Source organism: Astatotilapia calliptera, chromosome 1, assembly GCF_964374335.1.
Source record: "Astatotilapia calliptera chromosome 1, fAstCal68.1, whole genome shotgun sequence".
Taxonomy (NCBI): domain Eukaryota; kingdom Metazoa; phylum Chordata; class Actinopteri; order Cichliformes; family Cichlidae; genus Astatotilapia; species Astatotilapia calliptera.
In genome coordinates this window covers 34,665,392-34,681,284 of record NC_137422.1, presented here as the reverse complement: position 1 = coordinate 34,681,284, position 15,893 = coordinate 34,665,392, and the positions used below count along the sequence as shown (strand labels likewise).

Genomic DNA, 15,893 nt, shown 5'->3' with positions numbered 1-15,893 from the left:
AAGAGAGCTGGGACCAAAGTAACAAAGGTCACCATCAGTAACACACTACAACGGCAGGGAATCAAATCCCGCAGTGCCAGACGTGTTCCGCTGCTGAAGCCAGTGCATGTCCAGGCCCGTCTGAAGTTTGCCAGAGAGCACATGGATGATACAGCAGAGGATTGGGAGAATGTCATGTGGTCAGATGAAACCAAAGTAGAACTTCTTGGTATAAACTCAACTCGTCGTGTTTGGAGGAAGAAGAATACTGAGTTGCATCCCAAGAACACCATACCTACTGTGAAGCATGGGGGTGGAAACATCATGCTATGGGGCTGTTTTTCTGCCAAGGGGACAGGACGACTGATCCGTGTTAAGGACAGAATGAATGGGGCCATGTATCGTGAGATTTTGAGCCAAAACCTCCTTCCATCAGTGAGAACTTTGAAGATGAAACGAGGCTGGGTCTTCCAACATGACAATGATCCAAAACACACCGCCCGGGCAACAAAGGAGTGGCTCCGTAAGAAGCATTTGAAAGTCCTGGAGTGGCCTAGCCAGTCTCCAGACCTCAACCCCATAGAAAATCTGTGGCGGGAGTTGAAAGTCCGTGTTGCTCGGCGACAGCCCCAAAACATCACTGCTCTCGAGAAGATCTGCATGGAGGAATGGGCCAAAATACCAGCTACTGTGTGTGCAAACCTGGTAAAGACCTATAGTAAACGTTTGACCTCTGTTATTGCCAACAAAGGTTATGTTACAAAGTATTGAGTTGTATTTTTGTTATTGACCAAATACTTATTTTCCACCCTGATTTACAAATAAATTCTTTACAAATCCTACCATGTGGATTCATGGATTTTTTTTTTCACATTCTGTCTCTCACAGTTGAAGTGTACCTCTGGTGCAAATTACTGACCTCTGTCATCATTTTAGGTGGGGGAACTTGCACAATCGGTGGCTGACTAAATACTTTTTTGCCCCACTGTACATATGAATGAGTCAGTGCTTTCTCTTCAATGAGATATTATAATACCCTGTTTTATTCTCAAGGTGTCATTTACAAATGCAGTGTTAGGACCGCTTTGGTGTTAAGAACTCAAACCTCACTAAAAGGAGAATAGACCAAAAACTAAGAGGGAAAAAATGGTCCGCCTGCCTCCCTATCCTCACCTATGGTCATGGTCTTTGGATAGTGACCGAAAGACTGTGGATACAAACAGCGATAATGAGCTTTCTTCGAAGGCAGAGTGGCTTGTCCCTTAGAGACGGGTTGATGAGATCAGTCATTTGCGAGGGGCTCAGAGAAAAGCTGCTACATTTCCACATCGAAAGGAGCCAGTTGAGGTGATTTGGGGATCTGACAAGCACGTCTGCCCGATGTCTAGGACAGACGCCCACCACAGTGGATGCTAATAGCTCAGTCACACCAGAGTTAAAAATAGGAAGAAACCCTCCTTCCAACTAGGAAAAAAAAAAATCAGTGGTTGCCCATTGATTCAATTGAATGTTTTTGCTGTCAGAGATTCATTGCAAGTAGTTGCAGTGTACAACATCCTCAGTCACCATGCGATCAGTTTTGATCACAGGTAAGATAAGATAAGATAAGATAAGATAGAACTTTATTAATCCCTCAGGTTGCCTGGTGGGAAGCAACTTGTCTGCACACAATTACAATTTGACTCAGACCGACTGCAACCACTGTGACAGGTTTGAAGGTTTGCAAGTAATTGCAATCTGATTTATATCTGATGTTTATTTTCTAACTTGTGGTATCATTTAAAGTAAAACAGACAATGAAGGGCTGGGCATGATTAGGCCATAGGTATCCTGATTGAGGAGCCGAAAACGCTTCGTTTAAGGCTTAAAAACACAACTTCAGGATATCGCACTTACCCACTCAATCTTTTACATACCTTTCTTATAATCTTTTAAGTTTGCCTAGATGATAAAATTTAAAAACGTAAACAGGATAACATGTGTAAGATGTACTTTATGTTCATAAAGCAGCAATGACACATGCCACATACTAACAATGTGTAACAATGTTAGTATACAAGCCTCTCACTGTGTTTTTTTTTCGTTCATTCAAATTTATTTCTCAGTATATTCAATGAATGACGCATCCACAGCACACATCTTAGAAACCCGTCTTTCTTACCTTCCTGCAGGGCATCTTTCATGATGGACGCCCCCCCAGGCGGCTCCAGGCTGCAGGGTGACCTGAAGAAAGGTTGGACCTGCCGACAGGCCTCCTCGCCTGGGCTCACGCCCTCCCACATCCCTCTGAAAAGCCGCACCTTCTCCTCCAGCAGAGACATGATTTCTGTATCCTTTTGCCTCAACAGTTCTGACCAGCAGAGACAGACAGACAGGAAGACACAAAGACAAACAGTGAGAAATCTCAGGCAAATGTGTGTGTGCGCTTGCTATCATACAAACAAATTTAATAGATTTCTCTCACCTCTCATTTCCTTTGCTTTAGTCTCTAGCTGTCTCTTGTCATCTTCTGTCTCACTGGGAATCCCTTCATCCTCATCCTTGTCCCTGTCCAATAAAGAAAATAAAGATGTACAACATCCCATAAATTAGACAGGATTAAAGACCAACAAACAACCAGAAATCTACATCACTTACAGTGTACAAGTGTTTAATCAATTAACTGGAGTTAAATTATTCACTAAAGTTTTGGTAATTAAAAACTTAAAAACAGTATTCCGAAACATTTTCATTAATTTGCAACATTTTACAGATTTCTCGTCTTAAAAAGACAAGTCATGAAAATAACCATTAGCTTCCATCCCACAGGACAACAGACAAGTGTCCCAAAAGTTTGAAGCACATGAACACATGGTGTTTTTAGTTCAAGAGAAAAAAAAAACAGAAGCCATAGCCTTTAAAAAAAAAAAAAAATCATTTCTGCCAATAGCATGATCTCCATTTGTGTTTTGGCAGAAGTCAGACTGCGAAGGAGACAGAGTGCCTAATCTCTCTCCTTCCCACTGGCTGCATTCAAATAATCCTCTGCTTATAGCGAGCTGTCCTTGAAGCCAAACCAGCATTAGACTGTCCCTGAGTACATCCTATCCCCAGGTAGAGTAGTGCTACTCCTCTTGACAGCACAGTGCTCTGTCCACAGAACTGGGCTTGGTCTAACTCGTGGTTTACATCACAGATGGACGGGTGATGAACTCTGAGAGACAGAGCCCTTAATGTAAAGCACAGTGGAGTTTCTTCTGCGGAAGAGGTTGCAGGTTATGGTAAACCAGAAAAGATCGGGGTCTAAGCTTGCTCTTACATGTAGATTACAAGATGCAAAAATAATTGTGTGTCAAGTACAGTAATATATTTAGTCTTCATATGTTTTAAAATAAAAACACTGACATGAATTCTACTCACATAGACTGCATGGCTTCCTGGATGAGCTGCATCCAGGTGTTGCGTTCGTCTTTCGAGCTGGCCAGGACCTCCATCATCTCCGGCTTCTCCATGCCTGCCGTGATGAGGAAGAGGCCGCGCTCTTCGTTAGCGACCTCCCTGACAATCAGCTTCTGGAGGGAGATCACGGTGGAGCGCTGATCCTGCAGGGAGAGAGGCAACATGGGAGGAGAATGAAAAAAGAGAAGGAAAAAAAAGAGAGAGGAGAGATGATAAGGGGAGGGCCAGGAGGGAGGAAAGGGGGTGGAGGGAAAACAAATGGTGAGGATCAGGGAAGAGGATGGAAAAGGCAGGAAGAAGGGTGGGCTAAAGCAGAGGAGGAAAAAGGATAATTACAGGAGAAAAGCGTAAGAGAAACAAAGACAAAGGGATGGATAGGGATCACAGACACAAAGGGGAGAATGAAAAAATATGGAATAAAGAGAAAAGAAGAAGCCAAATTGACATTCTGGCTAATTTTATGATTATCATGGCTGTCGGCTGATTCACAGAGCCTCTGCTAACCTTGCATTCTTAAGAGTGCCAACACTGTAAAGCACATTTTAGTACACCACAAACCACTCCATCATTTCTTTTCAAACTAGTAAAACTCCAAAGCTGTAACCACATCCCTACATTTTTTCTCCAACCACTTGTCTGAGGTTTAAAGAATAGGTTGAGTTTTTTTCCTGTGTGTTTGTCTTCCTGGTGTGACTACATTGTAAACAATAGGAAGAAAATCCACAGCACACGTTCTACAGTTTAAACCAAATCAAGTGAGTATTTTAGAGGGGAAAAAATGTTGTTGATGCAGCACAACAAGTGGAACAGAAAGATTGAGTTTGCACTAAAAATACTCCACATTCAACATGAAGAGGGGGGGAACTATGCATTCCTACATCAGTCACCTAAACATAAATGCAAATAGTCACCTTTAATTGGATACTTTCACCAAAAATACTGCAATAACTGCTAACTGCAGCCTTTATCAACAGCCGTCAGTCTGCAGGAACTTATGTGGGCTATTTCTCAGACACTTCTTTGTCAGTTAAACCGATAAAAGGTCTGGAGATTTAGATGTGGCATTTGCATTCAGAAATCCCACAACATGCAACCCAGAAGAGCTCGCAATACTATCTTTAAGCTGCAAAAGCAAAACTAACGCATCACAGAGAGAAAGAGGGGGAACATTACAAGAGACCAGATCAAGAGCTTTGTTACGTGTGGATGGGAAAAAAAAGAACACACAGCTACATAAAAAGGCCTTGATGTCCACAGAAGAGAGCAGTAGTGGATGATCACAGGATCCTTTCCATAGCAAAGGAAAGCAACCAAGCAGAAGGACTCCAAAAACACAAAAACAAAAACCCAACTGAAGACAAGACAGAGACCAGGAAAAATATTTCAGAGGAAGTCTTTTCTGTGTGATGATCATTGGTTCCAAGCTTTAGGGAGTCACTGACTGAAAGTGTTTAACATGCTGCTAATTTGTACAATTACATGTGAGTTTGAACTACAATGGCTACCATTCCTGTGCAGTTTATGTAACTTTTTTTCCCATCAACCCATGAGAAAAAAGCACTTTAGCTTTGTTTATTTTTGGGCTTCCAGCTTCAAGCTGTGGTGATGATGCACACATCACACTAGATAGAATAGAGCATGGCCACCACATCTGTGCGCCAGCAAGCTAAGAGCACTGAATGCAACAAAATAGAAAGCTGAGGTGTATTTACTGAGTGTGTAACAATTTCCTAAGAGACAATTTCTGCTTTCAAAGTCGATCATTTCTGCTGTCATTTTGATGTTTGAATCGTCATTCCAGCAAAGATATGGAGCCACGGACAGAAGAGGCCAGCCCCAGAGTAATGAAGTAAAAGCAGGTTTAAATTTTGGAGCCATTGTCACAGCGGAAGGTTGTGCTGTACAGTTAAAGCAAATATGACGAAAGATCTTTTGCTTTTCCTTCTTGTTTTATGCTTTTGTCAAACCTCTCAGCTTTGAGTTGTTCAGGCCTTTGACAGAGGCAAGGCAATACTCCCCTGTCTTAATCACTGTTACTAAGTAACAGCAGTTTGAATATATGTAACACAAAAATATGGAGCCAAATCTATAATATGCAGGTTTGGTAATAAAGCTCCAAATGTTTCAGCTGAAAACATTTAGATTCTCCTCGTCTTTTTGTTTATTTACTATCATCCATTCTCTTTTAGCTCTACAGGTCTGTGTTCCTGTAAAGGTGGTGATGATCTACGACCTGCTACAGTAGCTGCATGTACTCTTGTTGATCCACAGAACTGATGCCTATACTCTCAAAAACAAACCCTCTCCACATGGCTGCCATCCATTTCAAACCACATGTTATTCCCCTTTCTAATGTCAACAGCTCCAACTCAAACATTGCAGGCATTTTTTTCTTTTTTACTGATGGATGTGATTATTAAGCCACCAGCCTGCCTCTGTTTCCATTCCTGCGAGTGTGAGAGAGGGAGAGAGAGTGTGGCATGCCATGAAGCTGTGAGTCCTGTAAACATGGAAAAAACAACTCAAACCTATATGATTTATCACAGCTGGGTTAAGGAGCCCAGGGCCAGATAAGCTTTATGAGGTGCAGCTAACGTGCTAGCAAGAGGCAGGCATTATTTCACAATGGGATAGCTAAGAAGGGCAGCTCCTGCTAACAGCAACAACAGTGGGAGAGGAAAATATGACAGCATCATCTCTGGCAGCACTCATGAGTTCTTCATAACTGTAGGGCAAAGGAGAGGGAAAGAGATGACCTACCAGCATGGCAAAGACATATTTCTGGTCTTTCTCTTGGAGGAAGACGAAGACGTCTGATAGGAGCAGAGCATGAACCTCTGGAAGACGACCAGAAGAAAATCAGTTGTTGTTGGATTAGTTTAAATACATCGAAATGTTAGACCCTAAAAAGACTAACAAATTTCCCATCCCCAACTCCTCACCCTTTAATCTTCCCTGGGTGTTTTTCAGCTGTAGCGCTCCATCGTGGATCAGCCGCCTCCTAAGCAGATCCTCCCTGGCGAAAATTTGCCCGTTCTTCATCATCATAATCGACTTGTTGTCCATACGGCCGTGAAATTCCTTCAGGCGCCGTCTTTTCTCGTGTTCGTTCACCTTGCTATCAACCGCCGCTATCACCTCCTTCACGAGTCGAATAGCCTCCGTCAGGTCAAAGTAGTCTTCGTCGCTCTCTGTGTTAGACGTGTGACAAGATTTTAGAAAATTTATTCTACAAGAGATTACCATAGGAATGTGATTTTAAACCAGCTGAAGCAAAAATGGAGCACCGTTACATTTGGTAGTTTAATGACTCCAATCTAACACACTTAACCCTGAACGGCTCAGACAGGTGGCGTTTAAGTGCGGCAGACGATGAAGTGACATTTTACTTCTCATTTCAGTATTTTAACCGTGGCTGCATTTACACTCACTGGAAGAGAGTACTGAAAGCTTTTTTTATGGTATTAGCTGGTCACAGTGAGTCACACATATTATTATAGAGACATCTAAGACATCTTATAATTGTGTGGATGCCCTCTAGTTGCTTCCGTACACTTTTTGGCGCTTAACTACTCCCACAGTTTTTGTTCTATTTTCACCATTCAAATCTTAAAAAATTCTGCTCTTTCTGCTAATGCGGGCTTTGACTTTTGGTGCTCATAACTTCTATACTTTTTGAGATATTGAAATTTTTTTTTCAATATTTTTTGCCCATTTCTGCATATTATCAGTGGCCTCACTGGTTTTCCTTGCCGGGTTGACCTGTGTTTTAGCTCAGTGAGATGAGCATCCGTTCTCAGACTGGGAGGCCCGGGTTCAAATCCCGCTTATAGCAACATTTCTTTCAGTTAACAGTTAAACTTTTTTAACTCTTTTCAACACAAATTTTAGTTTTTTCACCACTTTTCAGCACAAATACCAGCTTTTTCAGCTGTTTTCAGCAAAAACCTCTTTTCAGCAGAAATTCTGCTGATTGAACTCTTTTCAGCAGAATTTTCACCTCTTATCAGCACAAATCTCAGCTGTTTTCAGAAAAAACTCTTGAGCAGAAATTCTGCTGATTCATCTCTTTTCAGCGAAACTTTTTGCTTCTTTACCTCTTTTCAGCAGAAATTCTGCTGATTCACCCCTTTTCTGCAAAATTTTTAGCCTTTTCACCTCCCATCAGCACAATTCTCAGCAGCTTCTGCTCATTTCAGCAGAATTGTCAGTCTCTCCACCTCTTCTTTGTGAGAATGAGTTTGGCTCTGTGAGATGAGTAGCCGCCTTGAGACCAGAAGTGCCAGGTTCGAATCCTGCTCAGGGAAACGTTTTTTCAACTTTTTCAGCTTTTTTCAGCAGACATCTTCAGCGTTAAGGCATCCACACAGCATTTTCCCAGGAAATGCAAATTTTTCTAGTTTGTTTTTAATTCTTGTACATGTCTAATGAAAAACCTTCATTTATAGTATGTATATAGCAAATTAAAATGATCATTAAGTTTCTTAGTAAGATGTTCGAGCAATACTTGGAGCCAGAATACCTTCAGTGTAGCTTTAACATCATTTAAGATGTTAAAGCCGTTTGATGTTTTGATAATTTTGGAGAACGCTGCAGAACAATTTAGAGATCGTGCCTGAAAAGCACAAAATGTACAGATATTTGTGATTAAGAAACAATAGTGTTTTACTCGATGATTAAAATAAATATGTCGTTCTGTATGGATTTTGCATGTTCTCCCCATGTGGGTTTTTCCACATACTTGGCTTCCTTCCACAGTCCAAACACATGGAGTTACGGTAACTGGTGAGTCTGAATTGGCCATAGGTGTGAATGTGAATGCGAATGGTTGTCCGTCACCCCTGATGTGGAAGAAAATGGTTGGATGGAAGGACGGACAGACAGAATAACTTGTTTAGACCTAGAAAAACTTTTTAGCTATCTAGACTTTTTCATTCCCCTGTACTTATGCCTTCATGTGCACACCACAAATCACAAACCGTAGTAATTGATGACTTCGCAAAGCCAACCTGTGGGCTGAATTAGACCCTCTACTCTAAGGGGACTCAAGCCATAAGAGCACCCACTGTATGTGTATATTACATTTTCTCTTTTACAAAATGCTCCGATGCTCCTTACTCTACAAATCCAAATATTTAACTTATTTTCTTTGCAGCAAAATGGACAAGAAGACTGATACCGCTTCCTTTGCATTATCTGCTAACTAGCTGCTGGCGATAGACTCATGCAGTGGACACACACCCAATACATATCAGTTTCAGCTTATGCTCAGCAGGAAAGAGAACGAAGATGGAATTATTTCTAATGAAATACATTTTTAATCAGCGTAGCGGCAAAAGCCATCTGGTTATCTAAATAAAGTGCGCACATAAAAGCCTTGATTAACTTGACAGCGGCTGAGTCACTGTCAAGTGACTCAAGCTTAACATTTATTTATAGAAAAGTACTGGGATTTTGTTTTTTAAAGTATAACAACAAAGGAGTAAAATATCAGGGTCTGCCATGAGTCAGGAAACATGGAGTCTCCGCTGGGGTACTCTAAGGATTACAGCAAAGTCACGAGTGTCCTTTAAGTCTGCAAAGTGAGGAAAACCCCAGTCAAACTGTCCCGAATGCACACTTGTTGTACTCTATATAACACTCTTGAGTTTTAGGCTCAGCATGCAACATCCTTCCCTAAAGTGGAATATTTTCCTCCTGCGTTGTATGTCTGTGCTCCAAAGCAAGAAAATATAATCTCAAACTGTGACTCTACTGTGTTATTTCCTCTCAGTACATATCAGAGTTGGCAGGAGAGACTCTTCTTAAAGCACCTTGGGGATTAAGGCAGAGCTCCCCCATCCCACATAGAACTATAAACAGGCTTTGGGGAGGGATTAGAGAGAATGCACACAGTGGGAGGCCAGCTGATGAGAGCTGCTTTAAATCAGATATAAATATGGTGTGAAATATTCCAGCTCCTCAAAGTGTGCTTGATCTATTATCCTATAAACATCCATCCAGCACATGTCTCATTTTTCTCAAAATATATGAAACTGTGTGCGAGAAATTGTACTTTTCAGGATGTTTCCTAAAACAAACGGCACACTGCTGTGGGCGGCTTTTCAGTGTACGAGCGGAGCCGAATGCTGTCAGGAAAAATATTAATAATGAGGTACTCCAGGAGTTTATTTTCTATTCTCAGGATAAAGGTGATGTGATAAATATTACTGTAGATAAACTCTCTAAATAAATATATAAATCATAGAGAATGATGTAAAGAAAATATTGTATTTGGTTTGTGAAAAGTTCTAAAATTAAAAAAGCCAAAACTGAAATGGGAAAAATGACTTAATTATATTGCTTAAATCTCCAACTTTAAATTCACACATTTTTTTCTGCACTAAGTGAAACTTAGTGAAATTTAGAATTAAGATTTAAGCAGCATCCACATAGGAAGTAAACTTGTAGGAACGCGGTGACCAGACCACAGACTTTATAAGCGACAATGGAAATAACCAGGTCAACCGACTGAAGCAGCTACCATTAACATATTTAAGGGTAGTAAATACATTAGGGCCTTGATGCATACTCAATCATGCAGGTAAGTAAATCCCCAAAAGTTGATTCTGTTCATCTGGACGTAACGTCAGTGGAAGAAACGTTTCGTCACGTATCCAAGTGACCTGACTGCACGATTCCCCAATCTTATGAACAGTACATTTGCATAATGACTGAAACCAGCCCACTGAAGGAACAATGGGCTGGGAGGCCAGTTCCTTGATCATTAACAAGGAACTGGTTTTGTTTCTACCAGTTTTATAGACAAAGTAAAAACAGTGAAAAAAGGCCAACATGAAAACACCTTTAGTGTGCTGCAGCAGTCTCTGAATCAGCACGGGGTACTTCGTTATCCTCTGGGTCACAAGAAGGATGCATTCTGGGATGCCAAGCCTCCGCACAATGCTGCTACTCATCTTTTTCTGAAAGAATAAACAAGAGGTGCTTTTAGTAAAACATGCCCACACACAACAGGTGGCAGGGTCTCACATAACCAGCGAGAAGCTGCAAAACTCATTTGGCGTAGAACAATACAGCAGTAGTACTTGAGAGGGTGTTTATTGTTATTGTTTATGACGGCGAGCACTGGCGTTTCTATAATAAAAATAAACTGCCTCGAGGGTAATACAGCTTTTATTCAAATGTCTCCGGCACATGCCCTGATTGAAATGAACTGCAGATGCAAAATAATACAACTAAAAGGAAAGCAACACAGAATAAGAACAAGCTCTTTGTTCAACGCTACTTCAAGCACTTCCATACAAGAGAAAACAATGTCAGAACTCTATTCAACAAACACAATCGTGTCTGGAAAGCCAGACATCCTGAAGAAAAATGTGTTTTCATCAAAAAGCATGAAAAGAGACTTCTCCGGAAAGTTCGTCTGCTGTATGACAGACACTTGATAAATCCACGAGAGAAGCCTGACGCTTACTTTGATGAACGCTTTGAAGCGTTTGTCTTTGGTTAGAAGGTCCTTGTGGAAGTTAACAGCTTCGTTGTGGCGACTGCAGAATCTTCCGTAAACCCTCTTCATGCTTTCACCATTTGATCCCGAAAACTAGAGAAGGAGTTGACAGATGTAAGCACACAAAAACTAATGTTGGTAGAGCAGAAATAAATAAAGGTTAAAAAGCTAACATTATTTTCAAAGCTTCAGAACTTCAAACGTGAGTTGAGACAAATGTTTGGGATTTGTGGGAGCAATATTTGACTCAGAGATTGTGTAAATTTACTTTGGAGGTGTAAGCTTAGACGAGAACAAAAAAAAACAACATTAGGCCTTTCATAACAGCCATGAACACACATGCATTCTGTCGATAACCTTTCAGAAAAAGCTCTCGTTTCTGTAAAATAAACAGTCATGTTACCTTTTAGGTTTTCTGTAAAACCAGCTTGTGTTAAATCAGCTGTAAAGAATAGAAATGAATTTTGAACCAGCCCCTGCCCCCTCTCACCTGGCTACCCAGGATGTCCCCTATCCTGCTGATGATGAAGCCTCCTTCAAAGACTCTTCCCTCTAACTGGCTCTCCTTTTTCCTCTCCAGGAGGCGCAGGAGGTGCTGTGTGTGGAGCTCAAGTAGATCATCTAGAACGGGGAAGAGCTTCTCCAACATCTGCTGCTCCAGCTGAACCTCCTTCTGCAGGCCTTTGCTGTATACTTCTGACATGATGCGCAGCGTCCGAACGTGATGCATCTCTGTCTGCATCAGTTCTGCAGGACATGAAGGGAAATGACACTTAAGCCTCCGTTATAGTCACTGACATATAACATCAGCACCATCGCCATTTCCACTTGTATGTGATTCCCTGCATGATTCTCCTAAATAACAGGTTTCACAGCTCAGAAAGAGAACAGCTTCGCTGGTGGAACAGGAAAAGAAGTAGTCGCTAACAAAGTGGTTATGGAGGTTTTTCCAAAGTTTTCTGCAGACTTTCTCATATTTTCAAACTGCTGCAGCAATCTGTGCCATCTGGGAATCCCTGCACTCATGTATCATAAGATGCCTGCAGAGACTCATGCCTCCAGCAGGTACCCAAAAGAAAATTGGAGGTGCACAATAAGCTGAAATGACAGCCACCAGCATACACCACCTGCTATTCAAATACATCTATACCCTCCCCGTATCAGAGGTGCACAGAGTTTTATAGAGTTCATAACTTTGCAACTGATCTGCAACTACAGTGGTAGGGGTCACTGCATAGCTCGTGTAAAAGGAATACGAAGAAAATTTGACTACAAATAGATTCAAATCAGCTCAGGCGCATTAAGAGTATCTCAGTGCACATTTCAATCAGGTAAAAAAAAGCCATATTAGATCACAGAGCCTGGTAGATACAACTGAAGAAAATTCAGGAGAAAGTCCTTAAGTGGGGCCCAATTAAAATACTGTAGGTTCACCCTTAAACAAAGTACATCAGGCATGAAAATAACAATGACACAGATGAAACAGCAGTGACATTTTTATTTTATCTAACACTGTTAATCCTGGGCTTAAAGGCGTTACCTCCTTTCTCGAGTTTTTGTCTGCTTTAAATAACATTGGTCCACTTTTACTAGATGCTTCCTTACTAGCTGACACACAGAAATGTAGGAAACCAGGCCAAGAATGAGCTTGATTAAAAATGTTGCTACTCCATTTAAGAAACTATTACCTTTCCTTGCTTTGCCAGTAACCATCTTCAGATTAAATTACGTTTAATCAAAGTTACTGCAGTGAGTATTATATGTGGTGATTACCGTAGATGACATCTTGTCTCTTCACCAGCTCTTTGTCCAGCTGCTGCAGGTATTGCTGATCCACACCTAAACTCCACGAGTCTGCTTCCAGCTCTTTGGCCTCGGCCTCAAACTCCCCCATCAGCTGCCCATCCATCATTTCTGTTCCTGAGTCAACAACACAGCCTGAATTAATAAAACTAACTTCCATTTATACGATAATCTACAGGTGAGAGGTTTGGATAAACCACATTAAGTTTCTGTTCGGTGCAGTATATGCATTAATCATTTATTTATTTTTAAAAAAGTAATTATTTTTTTCACATTAAACTAGCTTAAATTAAAAAATGTGGAAAATGAATTTGTGTGTGTGTGCCTTTATTAACCTTCATCAGTAAGTGATTCCATGGATTCTGTGACCTGGTTGGTTCTGTTGAGCGAGTCGGTGGACTGAGAGAGATACCGCAGACCTTTAATGGGCATCTCGTCAAACACCGGACTGAATGGAGACACGATAATAAAATTCACGTTATTAATGTTGTCTTTGTAACAGGCCATACACAGTTATGTGTATCTGTTTAAACACATTGTACAGGGGTCAAATAATGCATTAAAAACTAAACTATTAAAAATGAAATTAGATTAAGTACAGAAACATTTCACTCCAACACACACACAGATCAGCTCACCCAGCAATGTTGCTTATTGAGAGACTCTTGGAGAGGTTGTTTCCTGTGAAAGTCATGATGTTGGTGTGTCTCCGTGATGGGATCATTAAGGTGGAATGGTCCTCAGGGGGCAAGATGGCCGACCAGGGGCGTTCCTTTGTCCCACCAGCTGGACCACAGCAAACTTAGATTACAACAATAATCTGAACACTTTTCAAAACCAGCAGGAGATCCTAACTTATCCTGACTTTTTGGGGCCTCTGGTATAGTTAGAAACCTCGGTTTCATGACAAGTCATTGCTTCCAAATGCTAAATTTAAAAAGCTAAATCACTGACAGGTAAAAGCAATGGTTTTAAGACTGTATTTTGGCAAATACAGTCCATCTTTTTCTCTCCTCACAGACTGTCTACCTTCTTAGACATAATTTATTAGGAGACTTCAGAGCAAGCGGACAGCACAAAGCTTCTCTATTCAAAGGAAAAAAGGTTTTGTCCTTTGACTAATTTAACAGTTTAAATCTGTTTAAATCATATTTATGTGTATGTGTGTGTGTGAGTGTGGCTGAATATTCTAGGAGCAACACTTTGAGCTCTGGTCCTAAGAACAACCCCAAAGAAGCACTCTGTCACGGTGTGTAGATAAAAGCTACACTTTTTGCCAACTTTAGTGTAAGTAATTATCAGAACAAAATAAATGTGCACAAAAACCCTTCAATCTCCTCTTATTAGGGGATCAGAGAAGTTTGGCGATAAATCTGCAAATAATTACAGGCTGTGACAACTGTGTAGGCAATCTTGAGCTGGTTTCACACTCACGTTTGTTCCTCATTGTTACTGTAGGAAACAAGCTCGAATCTGGTACCGCAAACTGCTGGTTGGGCAACTAAGCAGAGAAACGGTGAGAAAAAGCATAAATGAAAAGAAAATCGATATTGGCTTCGGGACAGCAGAGTACTACAGAATCGGTGGAGGAGTAACTGCGAGGAAGCTGTACCTTCATCTTCACCTTGGCACAAACAGCCAGGCTGTCTCTGCAGCCCTTGTGGACGGAAGCATTGCAGTCTGGAAAGAAAAGAAGGAGTGAATACTGTTAGCCTGATGGTGGTGGTGGTGGGGCATGTGAGGGTGTGCGGAAAAGTGGGGGCTAGAAAATCTGACTGGTTTTTCATAGCCGGCCAGGAAACTCCACCAGCCTGCTAATGAAAGCCAGACTGGAGCAAAGCATGTGATGCAATCGAGGGGTAATGCTGCTCGTGGACGATGGGGGGAAAAAAACAGATATGACACACACGCACGTCACCACCGAATTGCATGGGAAAATTTAAATCATGTAAACATTCTCGAATCACCATTTAAGAACAAAGTCATGGTTTTAGATTGCTGACATTTGACCTCTTCTACAGGCTGATCTGTCCACTAAACTCAAATTCTCAGTTTTTCCTAATATTCGCTCTTTATTTTTAATGCTCACATCAAGGAGGGAAAAAAATGGTGGCTGATCAGGATTTAATCATACGGGCATATTTCCAGGAGACAGAAGTCCACTCAACACACATGTGAAACCCACAAACGCACTATCAGACCTAGTCACCCAAGCTAGAATGCATACAGTGCAACATTTCCGTTCCTGGGATTACTTCAACAGCCGCTTTTAGTCTGGGTGAGAAAATAGCGCTGCACGAGTCAGAAAGGCAGCAACACTGTCAGGGCAGGGAGCTATCGCCTGAAAATGTCTCACTGTAAAAATATTAGCAAGTAGAAGATTGCATGATTATCAAAGCACCTTGATTTCCTGCAGTGATTTTTTTTTTTTACATGCCTCTGGATTTTATTAGGTTTTTTACTGCTTTTTGGTGACATTCAAATAAGACCAGCTAATCTGAGACAAAGGATCACTGTATTCCTCTGCTGAATGGACACTAGCCAGAGTACAAACCTCCCTCACTGTCTGTGGCTCTAACAATGTGAACCAGACTGACTGAATACAACAGGGGCTGTTTTTGCCAGTCTGAAGCATCTGAGGCAGATTGTGGCCAAGAGGTCTGCTGTGATCCATCGCAGAGCTTGTTTCTCCTTTTTAGGCTTTTTCTGGGCTTGCGCCAAAGACTTGTGCAATAAACTAGAACCTCTTTAGGGCTGCCTCTGCCGCTCCAGTAAAAAACAATGCAAAAAACCAGTTCTGTTGTCTGTAATCAAAGTCTGACTGGGTTGCATTAGAAGTAGCTCTTTGGGGAGTTTCGCTGCAGCTGCACAACTAACTGCTAATATAAAGTTCAGTTGGTGTTTCATGTTTTCTTGCACTGTCCTTTATAATCAAATAAAGAAATTCTAATTTACTTTTTCTTTAAATTAAATCTTTTCATTTAGTGCCTAAATGTAAACACAGAGCCTTTACAGTAAACTGACTTGACCTACTGTAGGGTCTGACTCCTCTGCTACTCATGCAGTTCCTGTTCATGAGCTATGATTTAGAGATATTACCTAAATGCATCACATGCAGGAAATCAGTTGTTGTGAAAGTTAACAGATATAAACATAGCTTTACTGC

At 41.2% G+C, this 15,893-nt stretch overlaps 1 protein-coding gene across 8 annotated transcripts in view; it reads right to left on the bottom strand.

Moving 5' to 3' along the window:
• Positions 1–15,893, bottom strand: part of akap13a (A-kinase anchoring protein 13a) — a 122,445-nt gene that overhangs the window by 17,136 nt on the left and 89,416 nt on the right. For 7 of the 8 annotated variants that reach the window (XM_026174648.2, XM_080300160.1, XM_080300171.1 and 4 more), the window contains 13 exons: positions 14,340–14,407; positions 14,162–14,228; positions 13,366–13,513; positions 13,063–13,175; positions 12,698–12,844; positions 11,415–11,671; positions 10,892–11,017; positions 10,262–10,379; positions 6,360–6,608; positions 6,178–6,254; positions 3,379–3,560; positions 2,444–2,526; positions 2,141–2,329 (listed from right to left, as the gene is read on the bottom strand). In XM_026174648.2, the coding sequence (XP_026030433.2) occupies positions 2,141–2,329; positions 2,444–2,526; positions 3,379–3,560; positions 6,178–6,254; positions 6,360–6,608; positions 10,262–10,379; positions 10,892–11,017; positions 11,415–11,671; positions 12,698–12,844; positions 13,063–13,175; positions 13,366–13,513; positions 14,162–14,228; positions 14,340–14,407 (1,824 nt within the window). Of the gene's footprint in view, positions 1–2,140; positions 2,330–2,443; positions 2,527–3,378; positions 3,724–6,177; positions 6,255–6,359; positions 6,609–10,261; positions 10,380–10,891; positions 11,018–11,414; positions 11,672–12,697; positions 12,845–13,062; positions 13,176–13,365; positions 13,514–14,161; positions 14,229–14,339; positions 14,408–15,893 lie in introns of those variants that run through there. The other variant, XR_013908480.1, reaches the window with a different exon arrangement.